Below are 16,117 nucleotides of genomic sequence, written 5' to 3'. Positions count from 1 at the left end.
CACATTTATAATTTTTTTTATTGATACATCACACAATTGAATAATTACATGAGTCTTCTACATTGTTCAGCACAGTGTTAATGAAAGTACCAAACAATTCAGTTGTACACTATATAAACCTGAAATAGTTGAAATGTTAAATATTTCTAAACAAAAATATCATACTTAACAGAGTGATATTTTATATAAAGCTTTAATCTGCTTTAATTATACAATAATGGAGTCTTATAAGAATAACAGACTCCTTAAACATATCAGTAAAAACCTAAAAAAATATTAAGTGATTCAAATACTCCTACAGACATTTTCTTTTTACTTCATGCCTATCTGGAATAATTGTGAAAAAAAACTGGTAGTTATAGTAAAGTTAACTACTCTGAAAGAATAAATGTGTGCATATTTAAACATGTTTTAAATTACACAATAGTGTTATCTTATTGTAACAGAAAAAGTACAAAGATGTACAAAAACAATCATTAAAAGCTTTAGTTAAAAGACTAATATCTCTTGTAACACACAGGGATTAAGATTTCATTGTAGGACGAAAAAGAAGGAACATAATACTGAATGTTTTGTAAGCAATAACATTATTAAAAAAAATTATCCACCACTTAAATGGTACCAAAAATTATTTCTTTTATGTAGGTAACTTACTAGTGTTGTAGGCAGTAATAATGAAATGATTAATTAGATATTGAACATATTTATATATCTCTTGAAATAGAGAATAATTAAGATTTCATCACCACTTTTCCCCACAAAACAAAGATTAATGTTTTGGGTCTGCATAGATTAAAAAACTGAAGTTCTCCTATGCACATGACATTCTCTATATATATAATTTAAATTGGGGAATTTATAGAAAAGCTAGAAGAGTACATAAATTCCTTTATATTTGACATAAAGAAACACATTTTTATATTTGAAAAAATTGCTTATATATTTTTGGAATTAATTTCAAATATTGTTCCATTTTGTTCATGAGTTTTACTTCTTTATTTAAAATATAAAAACTTTAAAATTAAAACAAGTGAAAAAACTAAAGTTATAAAAAAAAGACATGAAAGCTGTACACACTCAAAATATTAATGAACTTTAAATACTAAATATTGTTGTAAAAAACAACAACAAAAAGGTATAAAATATTTTGCACCTTTAATATTATATTCTTAATAATTATTGAACTATCTTAAACTAAATAAATCACAACCCAATACTTATAACAGTCTTTACATCAACAATGAAACCAAAGCTACATTATTTGTATAATGTATAAAAACTGTATTACATTGATACAAATGCTACACTCCATTTTTTGCTCTGTATTAATAATCATAAATAAAATATAAAATGGTTTCATAACAGTTCAGTACATTTACTTTAAAATGTACTTGAAAATATTAATTATCTAATGTCTCAATAAATGTTTCATGTATCATTTTTCATCTCTCAGTGTTAATAAAGTGGGAAGCATAAAGTCCCAATAAAATAATTTGACAAAGTTATTTTTTATAGTTTGTGCTGAAACACTAACATAGTTGTGTCTTCTTTGTTTGTGCTATCTTTACAATATAAGCTGTTTAGTTTGAGAATAAATCTAGTTCTCAAGTATGTAGAGTATGTTTTTTGTTTCTTTTGTAGAATTTACCTGTAGATTAAACTATTTCAAACCACACCAAGATATATATGTGTCTGAATGTTTTCATTCATGGAGAGAGATAGAATATAATTTTCTAACAAATGATTAATTGTTTTTAGCATGCATTGTAGGATAATGCTGATTGCTGTGTGTAAACATGGCTGTGATAGGTCATATTTGAGGCATTGTTCTGAATATGTAATTCTAACTCAAGATATCTTTTACACAGGGTATTTTTTACCAATTTTGTTTTTCAGTTTTAATGATTTCAAAAACTTTATGACGATATTGGGGAGATTAGGATCCCAACTAACCCAGCGGTGTCCACAACCAATTTCTCCAGTTTTGTCTATATCAACGAATTGTACTGGCCCATAATTACTTGGTCTGTTGCGAAGAGCCCTCTTGTACAGCTTCCTCCCCAAATGATATGGAACTAGCCAGTCATTTGGAGAATGAAGAATAAGAATTGGTGTAGCAATTTGGCCAATTATTGCATCACTTTCAAAACTAGTCTCTTCATGCCTCAGAGGTTCCATGATGAGGGAACGAAAGTAAGGCATGAAGTTCATAACTGCTCCAAATGGGTATTTCTGGGCAGCTTCACGAATTGAGTTGAATGGAGATTCTAATATAATGGCTTTAGGATGCTCCCCTTCCCTTGCAAGTTCCTTAGCAAGCTTCAAAGCAATAGCTGTACCTAAAGAGTGGCCCCAGATGATAACACGCTTCTTGGCAACATGATGTCTAATCCAAGAGTACACAGTTCTACTGTCATTGACTACCCCTGAAGCAGTAGGTGTTCCAGATGAATCACCATATCCACGATAGTCAAAGGTTACAACATGGCCATCAACTTTACTCTCAGAAAGAACTTTGTACAGATTTAGTCGATATCCTGCAGCCCTGTTTTCACAATGTCCATGAAGATACAGAAAAACTGGCCTCTTATCATTAAAGTCCTCTTCAATAACAGCTTCTGGTGCAATCTTCCAGTGTTTAGCCTGACTTTTAGGTAGAATATGCCACACTCCAAGCTTAATGTTGTCATTATTCAACATTATGTGTCTTGTATGATTCATACCAAAATATTCTGGATTAGAAAGCCAGAAGAATGGAGGATAATTCACCAGGTGAGCAAAGATAAAGCATCTTCTAATAAATGGTGAGACATAAAAAGCTAGTGGTACTACACCATAAATGATAAACACGAAAACTGCCACTTTTTTGAAAAATTTAAATCCTCTCTTGTGATGAATAGGTCTGTTATTTGCCTTTTTATCAGTATTTTCATTTAAGTTATTGCTTGGAAACTTTGAAGACTTATTTTGGTCTTTTTCTCGGTGACGCAACATTGTAGATTTCTCCTGTTGTAAGGAATCACATGAAAAACTAATTATTGAAAATACTCAAAACACCTACTTGAATTTGCATATAAAATTCTGTTTACCAAACAAAACAAATTAAATAATTATTACAAAGTTGCATTAAGTACAAAAATTCTAACACAAATCATCACAATTTCTTAGATTAATGACAAAATACGTTCCTGACATTTTTCCTTTTATAAAGTAAAAATACTGAGACCTGACCCTACCTTTCACTAAGTATCAATTTCATATTACATTTATCTTTAATAATTGTATTTTTAATATTCTCAATATAACATAAAATTTATAATATTTGTATTTATGGTACTGCTTCCTATAATATTCTTATAACACTAAAACCAAAACTACACAATGTTTAACCAAATCTTATTCATGTAATATATTCTTCTTATTCTTATACTTAGAATTTCTATAATTAGATTATTCTGTTAGAATTACCTTATTTTTTTAATACACCCAATATTTAGTCTATTTTGAATTATTCTGATACATAATGTTGTAAGTCTTAGTTTATTCTTAAAACTATGAAATGAGTGAAATAGTCGTAAATTTCACCTTCCAATAACTAGTATAGAATTCTTTTTCTCATGTATATACTTTCATGTAATATTGGTCTAAATCTTCAGTTTCTGAATATTATTAACTACATCTGTATTGACGAGCTGTTTCAATATTATAAATATACGTTAACTATAATAAAACAAGAGAAGGCTGCATATTGCAAAATTTTTCATTAGCCTCTAGCTAGTATTTCTGTAGTTAATGATAGTTAATAGTGGGACAAGACAAAATATAAACTTTGGCAGGATAGTAGTAGTTTTCAGCTAAGAGCATTTTATTTCTCTAACAGTGTGGTTGGCCTTTGTAATAGACTGCGTTCAGATGTAGGGGATATAGTAAATTTAAGGAAATTTAATGGAAAGCTCAATAAATATATGAATGATAAAGATCAGCTTTGAGTGTTTCATAAAGTTACATGGTAGGTGCAATGTCTTGGATGGACAAACAGGTCCCTTGTTATCCTTAAATTTTATATTATCTTAGAAGGAAGCCTATTCCTATTCAAACAGGAAGTACAGAACCTTGTACCACTGGCTTGGCTTAGAATTGCATGTAAACCATTAACCGATGTACATAAGATGTGGGCTTGTGGGATACCCAACTTTCCTTATTTTGCTAGAGCATTTAGGTCTGGTATTTCAAAATATTTCTCTTGTTTTTGATTTCCACTCCTCTTCTCCTGCCCTTGGCCCAAGCAACTAGATTCTATGGAAAAAGATGGCCAAATAGTTGAGGTTACATAACTGTGAATGTTTATTAAAATGTTTAAATGTTCACTTATATTTGCTTGTTTTTCTCTACCATCTCTGCTCAACTGATTTTTTACTTATTATTTCTAAATCTGTGTCAATTTTGCCATTTATACTGCATTATTAGTGGACCCAAATACCACAGGACAGAGATTATTCAAAAGGTAGCATTTTGGTATTATACACAAAGAATCTGTTAATGTGTATTTTATTTTGAATGTGATTTTTATGTTGTCTCTTTGGTTCAGTAAAGTTTGTAAATATTATCATGGGAGGTGACTTAATGAGATCACACAAAACTTAGATGGAGATGAAGAAGTAGAAGTTAGTCAAAAACCCTCAGTGGCAAGAAGGCATATTGATGACACTCAAAAATAACTTATGGTAGCTAAGGGCACCACGAGATGCAAGAACAACAGTTGGTGATTCCACAACATATCATCATGATACCAACAATGATGCACATATCTCCAGACCTTAAAATTCAAGACCACTTGCAGCAGTTGAGAACATTATGGAATGCAATAATTTAGTATAATGTCACACATTGTACTCTCACAATTTCAACAATATTATGCGTTATCATTCTTAGTGATTCCACTGAAGAGTTGGTCTGAAGATGCCACATTTTTCAGGCTTCAGTAACATGGAATTTCTTGAATAAATTGGCTGGATTTCAGCAGAGAAAGTGGCAGTTGGAGCCTGTGGACACCGTTTGGTAATGAGATAAAGCAGGTAAACTCACCAGTGTTTACTGGGGGGGGGGGGGAGGAAGATGACATAGGTTCCCTAAAAGAAAACTTATCTCACTAATCTATTCCTTATTTGTGGGAATGTTATTTATTTGGATAATGGAAATGTCATAGACTTGATGTACTCAGAGTTTTAAAATTCATTTAAAAAAGCATCAAATATGAGGTTAATTGGAAAAAAAACAGTTGTCAGTAGTTGCAGAAGGGTTAGTTAACTGGACTGGAGGGTAATTGGATGAGGGAAGGTAAAAGCTTATTACTGAAGTATGATTAAACTAGATCCTCATTAACTTAAAATACCTCAGAAGTCAGCATGTGGGTCTTTGAGTTTTCCTACTTAAATTAATGATATTGTTAAGAGCATAATTAGATAAGTTTGACAGCAGCATAATTTGTTTTGGTATTTCTAATGATATTAATTGATGATGTTGAAGTATATCAGATATAAGACTGTTTAATGTAAGTGATGTTATGAATTAAATGATTTATGTAATTCACTGATATTGAGATTATCAAATGTTGTGTGCAATCCATTGATATTGAGGCTATAGAGATTTCTAGAAGGCCTAAGTTATTGATATATAAATTAAAGACAGAAAAGTAAAGTCATACAAACGAGAAATTGGTCAGAGAAAAGATAAACATAAAGTTGACTAATGGGAATGAAAGGCATATTAATTGATACAGAGTGAGATCAACAGCTTTGAAAGAGATAAGGAGAATAAATTGTCTCAAAGAGTTTCATACGCTAATTGAACTCACCTATGTGGACTTTGACAAAAGGCAGATGATTATTGGGAGCAGTAAAAGGAAAAGCAAACAATTTTTTTTTTAAGTTTAGGATACAATTGTGGTAACTCAATGACAATGTAATTAAACTATAAATGGACATCATAAGAAGAAAGAGAGAATAATGGTTCAGCTTGTCAAATAAATTGGCATAAGCAGACCTTTGACAAGAGAAGAACTATAAAGTGTTTAAGATACAACTGTGATCTCCATAGTGTAAACAAGTTTTGGATATACATTTAACTTGTTTTGAATATGCATATATTATTTAAAAAACAACAACAAGTGGAGTGTGTGCTGTTTGCTTATTATCAAATTTATCAAGTCACAAACACCTAGTTTAGAAGAATCCTTAGCCCAACACACTCATATATATTTAACTTATTATATATAGTAATTAAAAAGCAAGTGTCTGGCAAGGTACCAGATAATGACTCAGATCAATTTATAAGCAAGACTTGAAAAATTAATGGCAACAAATTGGGAAATTACTGAATAATGTTGAGTTAGAAAACAACTGCTAGAGCACCCCTTAAAAAGGAAGGTTTGCTGATTCTTTCTTGTATTTATATTGCAAGGTTCTGAATTCCATTAAGTAACCATAATTATGATTAACTTGAGTGTTTCATATGTCAGTATCATGCTGTTTTGATTATCATCTTCATATTTTGCTGTGTGGCATACTTTGACTAAATACTAAAAATAAGCTTCAGCTCATTTCATTAGTTGCCAAGAAGGTGTCCAGGCAGCAAATACACCATTCGCTCTCTTGAATGCAGTTCTGCATGCAGCATGGTTTGAAATATTGTGCCCAAATGATTGCTCATTGGACATAATAAAATAGAAAGGAGATAAAATTCAGGGGTTTTTCCCTCCACATTTTCAGTGAATTTGTAAAATAAATTTTAGATTATTAATTTCTAATGCCTTGATAGCTTTTGCCATTTAAACCACAAGTTTTAGTAATAAGTACTGGTGGTTATCAGCAGTGGTTTACTGAACTTTCTTTATCCAAGTGCTTGTATCCTTGATACACAATACACCAGTTTTCACAAAACAGAAAACTAAAATATGTTGAATAGTTAAAATAAAAGCACCATTACATAATATCAAAATGATTTTAGTATTTGAAAATACTTAAAAACAAAATATGACATATACATGAAAAATGTAATTATGACATAGTAACAGATACTTTGAGAGAAGAATACTTTCAGCAGCACTAAAATTCCAAATTTCTACTGGAGGAAAAACAAAACCAACTACTAATCATTTGCTGGTGCCTCCAAAAATTAAGGTTGAGACCTGGTAAGTTGCATAAAGATTTGGTGAATGACAATTATAGTAAGTGCAAAGTAGTACCTTTGGGTTATCATAATTTGGATCACACGTACTTAATATAGGTGAGAAGCTGCTCATTAACATGACTGAAGAAAATAATCCTCACATAGCAGTGGATAAGTCACCTAAGAAATCAAGGCAATGCTCTGTTGCCAATGGTAAAACCAATATGATTTTTGGGTGCATTTCAAGATGTATCAATTATAAGCCCAAAGAAGTGATTACAGATGATTACACTTTGGATTCATTTCTTTGTGTTATTTTCTGAAGATTTTAGATTGAGAAAAGACAGCATAGGCTTCAATTAAAATATTATTTTTCTAATAGGGTTGTTGGCTTATAGAATGAGCTGGCAATGGCAATATTAAAGACTGATGCTTTACCAGATGTTTAAGAGGAAAAAGTAATTATATCCTGATAAATAAACAATAGGTTTAAAATTTTATTTTTATTAAAAATGGAGGCAATGATAGTTATAAATGGACCAAATATCTCCTTTTTTGTCCATAAAAAATACTGGTATAACTTAAAGCAAAATACAATTAACATATATATTAAGACTTCATTCTCCAACACAAAAAATATATTTATGGTTACCCATTTAATGACTAGAGCATGGTGAGGGCCAGAATAATGAAAGAAATAAAATGTAGAGATAAGTATAGTGTAGGAACAAAGTGAAAAGTGTTCACATTAGGTTAGTGTTATTAATTTAGTGCTAGAAATGTAAGAAAGAAAGCAGATGAGTAAATTTAGAGTACTAGTTAGAAAAGAGGATTTTGATGTAATAGGAATAATCAAAGTCTGGTTAAATGTAGACAATTCTGATGACAAGAATTTCTTCAAAATGTAGGGTTACAGGTTATTTGATAAAGATAGAGTACTAAAAACAGAGGGAGGAGTAGCTACCTTTATATGTAAAATGCGAGTTACATTCTGTTAAAGTTGATGATGTCAGCAAAGAGATTAAATTTTTTTGGGTTTATGTTAGTGGTTGTCAGTAGAAAAGGCTTTCAAGTAGAATTTTTCAGACCACTGATGAGATTGAAGAAGAATTCTACAATGAGATAGAGAATTTATCTGTTAATGATGTTATAATTATGGAAAATTTAGATTTCAGGCATACAGATTTGAAAATGTTAGTCAAATCATGAGGGATAAAATTTTTTAGAAACTGTTCAAGATGGTTTTATTCACCAATTGGTTACTGAATTTAATAGCAGCAATACTATTTGAGATGTATCGTTAACTTTTAATACAGAAATGGTTGATACTGTGGAGATTAAACAATTGGTTATTAATTATCATTACTTAATCCTATTTAAGGTATTTCTGCATAAAAACATAAGTAATAATGAGATTTTGGTTACAAATTAAAAAAACAACAGCAAATTTAAAGAGGTGAGATAAGAATTACCTGCTGCAAATTGAGTATCTGAATTAATTGTAGATACTAAATAAATATGGAAGCTTTTTAACAATACTTCCATAGCCTAGGCAGCCAGGATTTTGCAGAAACTAAGTTTTTAAGACATTCTGGATCACATCTTTATTGGCTAACATTTTTACCAACATCTGATTTGACAAAAACCAGGTGATTACTGCACCCCTTTGTAAAAACTGGATTCACGGCTGGCCACAAAACAGATAAACATCTTGCTAGTAAGTGTACTGATCTTGTATTGATAAGGCAATATTAATACAGGAAGAAAAAGGCTTGTAAGCAAAGTACATATATGTTGTACTTATGGAAAACATCCTTGGTGTCAGTGTGGATGCAACAGTTTAGACCCAGACGTCAAAATGGCATGAAAAGCAGTTGGTAAAAAGCTTCAGAACATATTAAAGGTATGAAGAAAAAAAAAAAAGGAAGAACTGATTATGCTATTCCATTGGAGAGTGATTAAGATAAAATGTCTAGCAGTACTTCTGAGGATCACATGGATTTCATGACATTGAAGAAAGGATGCAGATCATCCAAGAATAAGTGTGGAAGCAAGGCATTGTTGTGGTATTACAACAGATAGTAGAAATGATGTCTATTCAGTTTGGCAGTTCTTTGGTATTGAATCTACACTGACATTAAACTTTACAAATGAAGAAATGTAATGGAAGATAAAGTTTCAGTGTTCTTGATAAGAACAATTGATTGCTTGCATTATGCATGATTGTATTAAGGATTATAAGCACCATGTTACTCCCAGGAGATCCAGATGGTCTTATGAATGTGATTTGATTTGACATTTGTAAGAAATATGACATTACAAAATTATTCTCATTTGCCAAAAATGTGCATCAAGCTCTACCAGAGAAATGTATTAAAAGAAGGGTTATACTTGCACTGCTATGCTAGTCAATGACATTCAAAGAAGTGAAAGACATTGAAAATTGGAGAACAAGCTTTTGAAACAGCTAGAGGCACTTTCATAGGTTGAAGTTTGGGTTTCAGCTAGAAATGTTTCACTAGAAATATGGACAGATCGTCCAGCATTACTGTAAGTAAACTGCACTGAAAATGGTAGTTTATTAATGATCATGGTGATAAGAATTATCCCACTGATGCCAAGGTGAAGGCCTTCTTACCTTCTCTGAAAACAAAGAACAAAAACAGGAACAAAGATCCAAGAATAAATAAACTATGCTTGGGCTTAACACTCCTACGAAAAGACGTTTCTAGTCCTGATTTCTCCAAGCCCGTTCCCCTGGCTGTGGTTTCGCTAGATAGTAGATAGGGACAGTGGGAATCTTATTAATCCATTCATTAATAGATTTAAATGGCAATTTCATTTAAATACAAAATTATTAGCCTAATATTAATAACCTTTCAAGTTGCTCTGGGGCCTATTAGGCCCCACTTTTCGTAGGGGTGTTAATCAAGAGGCTGAGCAGGTAAGTCAACAATATCATACATAGACCTTCTAAATTCACTACTGTGTACTATGGGAGTTAAAAACTTGCAATATTGTCACTAAATCTGCAAATGTTTTCATAAACACTTTGTGGAACTTTAGCTCAACCCCCCAAAAAAAGAAAAAAAGACTGATGTTATACATTAAGAACCACCATGCACCCCAAATCTTGGGTGCTTGGTCCATGGAAACAGTGTAAAATTCTTAAATAATTCACTGTAAGCATTTTTCTTCTAGAAAATGAAAAGGGTGGCTACAAGTAAAGACCAAGTTAGCTTTAAAAAAGTATGAAAGATACAATTACAGAAAAGTAAAATAAACTTAAGATGGTGGCATAGTGTAATGATGGGAAATTTAGAGGATTATAGAAGGTCAAGAATAGGTCAAACAGGAAATTGGGAGATTAAAAAAATATTTACAAAAATAAGGTTAGTTAAAATAATTTGAAATTAGTAAGGACTTCTTTAAACAAATTAAATATATGCAAAATATTAAATGGGAGTAGGGAATTTGAGGGATGATACAGGATGGGTACAATCTGATAATTATGGAATGACTAGGTTATTAAATTCTACTTTATCTTAAATTTTTACCAATGAAGACTTAAGCAATATTTTCTAATCTGAGCAGTTGCTAAATAGAAACAAGATAGAACAAAATAATCATTTTAATAATTAGTTTGTTTAGATAAAATTGGGAGGTTTACAGAATGATAAAACTCTTGTTTGAGGTAGCACTTATACAAAAATTTCACAGGAGCTTAATTTGATATATAAGCCACTTGCTAATATTTTTCCTAAGTCTAGTACGTACCACAAAACTGGAAGTTGCCTAATATTACTCCTCATTTCAATGGAGGTGATAAAAATTGTGCCAGTGATTATAAGCCTATTAATCTTACATACTACTGTGTAAGAAACATGTTGTTGCTAGTAGCAGGGCAAATAGGATTTTAGATTATGTATAGAAATACTGAATACAAGTCTAAAGAAGTTACAATGACTTTGTATATATGTTATTGGTTTGGCCACACTTGGAGTACTGTGCTCAATGAAGCTTTGGGATCCTTACCTTAGAAAGGAGATTGAATTTTTTGGAAAGGATTTAGAGGAGGGCTATCTCTTTGGGTGGAAGGCTTGCAATACAAGGGTACTTTATGACCTCTGACATTATTTTCTCTTCGGAAAACAAGAGTTAAAAGGAATCTGACAGCGGTGTTAAAGGTTTTTGAAACAAACAGTCTATTAAAATCTTTCAACACCTGTTTGTTGGTAATTAAGCACAAAGCTACACAAAAGGCTATCTATGCCCTGCCCACATGGGTATTGAAACCAAGTTTCAAGTGTTACAAGTCTGCATACATACTGCCGATAAGGGTAGTTTTGAATATTTTATTTTACTTTTAAAGTTTAGTATAGTAATGGAATGGCCTACAGCAACCAACAGGTCTCTAGTCTTTAAATTATAACTGATGTGTATATGCATGACAAGCATCTAAATATTAAAAAAAATAAATGCATACAAATTGATACAAGTTTCCTAAAAATTTCAAAGTCAGTTATGTTTCAAAGTTATTTACCTGTACTTTTAGTTTTAGCACTGTTAAATGTAACTATCAACACCACTTATCAGCAAAACTTTAATGTTTGATAAACCTTATACTAGTGCAAGCATACTATCTTTATTAATTGAATCTGTTAAAAAATCAAAAGTATATGTAAGTGCATATGTGAAAGTAGAAGAAATTCAGTAAATTTGTATCAAAACTGTTATATTTATGGTACATATCTAGATCTTCTGTAACTTTTCTTACACTTTATAACATGAATTAAAACACTTTGAAATTTATTTTACTCAAAACTTATTTCAATAAAAGATATCAAATTACTGTAATAAATTACTTTCAGCTCTTAGTACAGGTGCATTGACTTTATGAGTAGTCCACCAAATTCAAGTTTAAAAGTTCAATTACCAACTGAAGTTCAATTGCAAGTCTAGGTCACTAACTAAAATTATTTATGGCTATATGAGAAATGTAGCACCTGTTTAAATACGATCACCAGAGGTGACTTTTGCAACTAATTAAGCAACATGAAGTTTTCATTTTAATAAGTAAAAAATGTATTAAAACCTATTCTACTGTGTTACTAACTCCATTCTCTATTTCCACCCAAGTTACACACTTGGTGTTATAGTGATTAATGACAAGTTTATTATTTAAATTGAAGGAGTAAAACTACTAATATTATTTTTATTTAAATAGTAATAATAGTACAATTTCCACATTACAATACCATTAATAATGTAAACTACCTTTTTTTTCTTTTTTTTTGCAAAACCTAGAAATGATATGGCTATAGACTAATATTATTACTATATTACTGTTACTAACAAAATTAAAAATAACAATACCAATATTTCAGAAAATGAAATAAAAAATTTTACTGATGTTACACTGTTGCCCAAAATACAACTCTACGTAAGTAATTTCTAAGGCTCTAATTAGGTACGTTAAGAAAAATATATATGAAAACAGAATTGATTACAAAATTAACAATATATATATATATAAGGCCTAAAACTTGAGCTAATCGCAGAGATACATAATCTCTATACTATTTCATTAATCTGAGCTGTATTCATGCAAATTCACTTAGTATTAGTAGCAATAGAACTGAAAACTAAGGTCAAACACGTACAGTTTACTTCACTATCTTAGTACCTGTATCAAACGTGTGCTTCTCTTGTAATTGTGAGCTGTACAAAACCTACGCCTACCTGTCCGTACCGTGTGCTTCTCTCGTAAGTTGTACACAACCTGTGCCATGCACCGAAGGCCAATCCGCTTGAGGATAAACTATATAATGAAATCAATTGTCGCAGGTTGATAGAAAGAAACGTAATAAAGCTCGACAATACCAACAGACACCTCCTAAGATTGCATATAGAAAAACAGAGATGGAAGAAGCACCATCTAACCAACAAAACTGGAGTACAATATACTAAGTTTCAACAACCTTTCTCCACAAACATTAGAACACTAAATATTCTCAACCTCTACATCAAACGCTACACAATCAACATAGAAAACATCAAGAGGAAACAAGCTAAAAAATTCAACAGACTGATCAAGACGGATAATCCTACGTGTGTAAACATGGTTCATAAGACAGTTCGAGAGTACTAAGTGCTACAGAAAATAAGATCCTTAACCTAGGTTTAAATTTCGCCATCCAACCTAGCACAGTTCCAACATAACTGCAACCTTAGAATCTACTGCACAAAGCTTCCCGAATCCTATGGCTGAACAATTTCGACATCAAACTTACACCATCCTCAGAAAGGCCAAGAAACCAAAACCGAACATCACTGAACACGAATGCAGCGCACTGAACTGTCTAAAACGAGACAACAGCAGACAAAGGAAACAGTATAGTCATCCTAGGCGTCAACAACTATGACACGAAGATCAAACAGTTACCAGACAAACATCAGTATGAAAAGATCACTAATGATCCTACAGAGAAGACAGGGAGATTCATTAATAGAACGCTAAACAAACTAAAGAAACAGGGCTTAATCAACGAAAAACTAACCAACTTTCTATAACACAGAACATAAATGAAAATAGATGCCATAATGGAACTAACAACAATTTGCCTGCAATCAACCTATTTCCAATACAACGAGAAATTCTACGAACAAACAGATGGTCTAGCCATGGGATTACCACTCTTTCCAATTCCATCAGACATTTTCGTAGAAGACATTTAAGAAAGAGGCCTCTCATCCACACCGATAAAGATAAGTTTCTACAGATGTTATGTTAACGACACCTTCGTTATGTTGCCCCACAGTCATGAAAACTTAGCAGCCTTCTTAGAAAATCTCAATTCCATAAACAAAAGAATCCACTTCACTATGGAAATAGAAGAACAAAACAGTCTATCGTTTCATGACATACTCATCAGCAAACAAGCAAGACAAATAACCACAACTGCATACAGAAAACCCAACCATCCAACCTCGATAAAACGGGATATAATTCAATGCCTAAACAAGATAGCAGAAAACATTTGCGATAAGACATCCATCGAAGCAGAATGCCAAAAAGATAGTAGAGAGTTTTAAACAGAATGGTTACACCTTTTCCTTCATCAAAAACTCCTTAAAGAAGACCACAACAGGAAGAAAAGATCAGAAAGTTACCACCACTATCACCATTTACCTACCATACCTACAAAATTTCAGTGAAAAACTCAAATGCATAGCCAAAAAATTCAACATAGAAGTCTGGTGGAAATTCTACAATATCTTAAGGCCCATTCTGGTAAAAAACAAACAGCGACCTACCAAAGAGAACCTCAAAAACGTCATCTATGTAACTCCCTGTTCCTGCAAAGATGCATACATTGGAAAAAACGGGAAGAAAACTGGCGACAAGAATAAAAGAACGTAGAGATAGTACAAGACTCATGAAAACACAAAATTCAGCCATTGCAGAGCATGCCACGTCAACTGGACACAGAATAAACTGGGAGAAAACTAGAATCATTGGCACAGACAAATTCTGGAAGACAAGAAAAATCAAAGAATAATTTTATATTAACACTATTAAACCTTCACTAAACAGAGATTCCGTATTAGAGATGAGTAACTTGGGGCTGCCATTGGTTGAATCTACAGGAAATATTTCCTCCAGTCAGAAAAAGTGACAATCCAACTAATCATACATGCTCTTCGCAATCCACCAGGACACTATAAAATACCGACAACACCTACACACACACACATACACACTGACTTGAAGACGAAAGGCGGAAGACTTTCGAAACGTCGTCCTCTACACTTGTGTCTCCACAACATGCAATTGCCGTCCATTCTACAAAGTTTCATCATAATAAACCTTGCCTTTACTGTAATGGAAAGATTGTACCAAATGAATTTCAACTCAGTGTGTCAGTTAATATTTTACATATATGTCATTAGATGGAACTACAACGTATCTCTATGTGCTTGTGTGTGTCCTAATTATATAAATAATGCTGTTTCGTCTCAAAGTTGCTTCAAATAATCTACTGAGCAACTTTGCGCTGAAACATTAAAATCCCGTAAACTTATCGATGACCGAATGGAGGACGTTGTATATATACAAAATTCATTTTTTTTTTAAATATTAAGTAACTAATATTTTGTAGTTTTGAATTTCTTCTTTCGATAGTTTTTGCAGCATTAAAACTTTCTATGTTACTACAGCTTGTTAGGTTACATAAATATATTGATTCTAACTTGTCTTTACAAAAATAATTTAAAAAATTATAGTTCTTGCAAACATAATTTCTTATGGGAATAACCTTAACAGTGTACAACAGATAACCGGATGTGACTTTGCTATAAACAAACATACATATACCTTAACAGTATCATAGAGCAAAAGGATCTTGTGTTCTGATTGTTCAGTCCCTTAAGCCATACGAGTAATGTGTTGTGCTATGTATTATAACTTATCTTGGACAAATTTCCGGTTTATTTTGTTACGTGTTGACATTTTCACATATCTTGAAATTTTAATTTTAATTTAGAAGTTAGTTAAATGTCAATATGTATCAAATTTGTGATATTTGCCAACAAGATTGATATACTCAATTTCCTTTTTTAACACAAATGTATTTTGATATACAAAAAGAAAAAACATACAATTTATATTAGCGGTTATTACAAATTATGATTTATATACAAACATTTTGCAAACAATATCGAGTCTTCTGTCTGGTCTGAGGTTGAATATTTTATTGACGGTTCACGATGAACGAATTAATTCTATATTGATACACACTATTTTTGACTGGCCTCACACAGTTTACAGGCTGACTTTTCTTTGAAAAAGATATCTAATGCCCTCCTAGAAATACTACCGACTGAAGTTAATTCTTTAATGTTAAATGATTTATAATGTTTGAAATCTATAAGTGCTTCTGGTCACTTA

At 31.6% G+C, this 16,117-nt stretch overlaps 1 protein-coding gene across 6 annotated transcripts; it reads right to left on the bottom strand.

Moving 5' to 3' along the window:
• Positions 1-13,478, bottom strand: LOC143222679 (lysophosphatidylserine lipase ABHD12-like). 6 transcript variants are annotated; one of them, XM_076449506.1, is made up of 2 exons: positions 12,920-13,478; positions 1-3,006 (listed from the first exon to the last, which is right to left on the bottom strand). In XM_076449506.1, exons 1-2 carry the CDS (start codon positions 12,956-12,958, stop codon positions 1,861-1,863), a joined length of 1,185 nt encoding a protein of 394 aa, XP_076305621.1. In that variant the 5' UTR covers positions 12,959-13,478; the 3' UTR covers positions 1-1,860. The 6 variants fall into 6 exon arrangements, with proteins under 6 accessions (XP_076305621.1, XP_076305620.1, XP_076305623.1 ...); XM_076449505.1 differs by having other exon boundaries at positions 12,854-13,477; XM_076449508.1 differs by having other exon boundaries at positions 12,910-13,476.
• Between the last annotated feature and the right edge of the window lie 2,639 nt (positions 13,479-16,117).

This window comes from Tachypleus tridentatus, chromosome 8 (genome assembly GCF_004210375.1).
Source record: "Tachypleus tridentatus isolate NWPU-2018 chromosome 8, ASM421037v1, whole genome shotgun sequence".
NCBI classification, from domain to species: Eukaryota; Metazoa; Arthropoda; class Merostomata; order Xiphosura; family Limulidae; genus Tachypleus; species Tachypleus tridentatus.
The sequence above is the reverse complement of the archived record's forward strand: the minus strand, read 5'-3'. Positions and strand labels throughout refer to the sequence as shown.

What these genes read in the sequence shown, in the direction of transcription:
- LOC143222679 (XM_076449505.1), bottom strand. Translation starts at nt 12,958, where the DNA reads ATGGCACAGGTTGTGTACAACTTACGAGAGAAGCACACGGTACGGACA. An exon ending in GAAGCACACGTTTGATACAG is followed by an intron (nt 3,007 to 12,853) that starts GTACTAAGATAG and finishes TCCTTACAACAG; the next exon opens with GAGAAATCTACAATGTTGCG.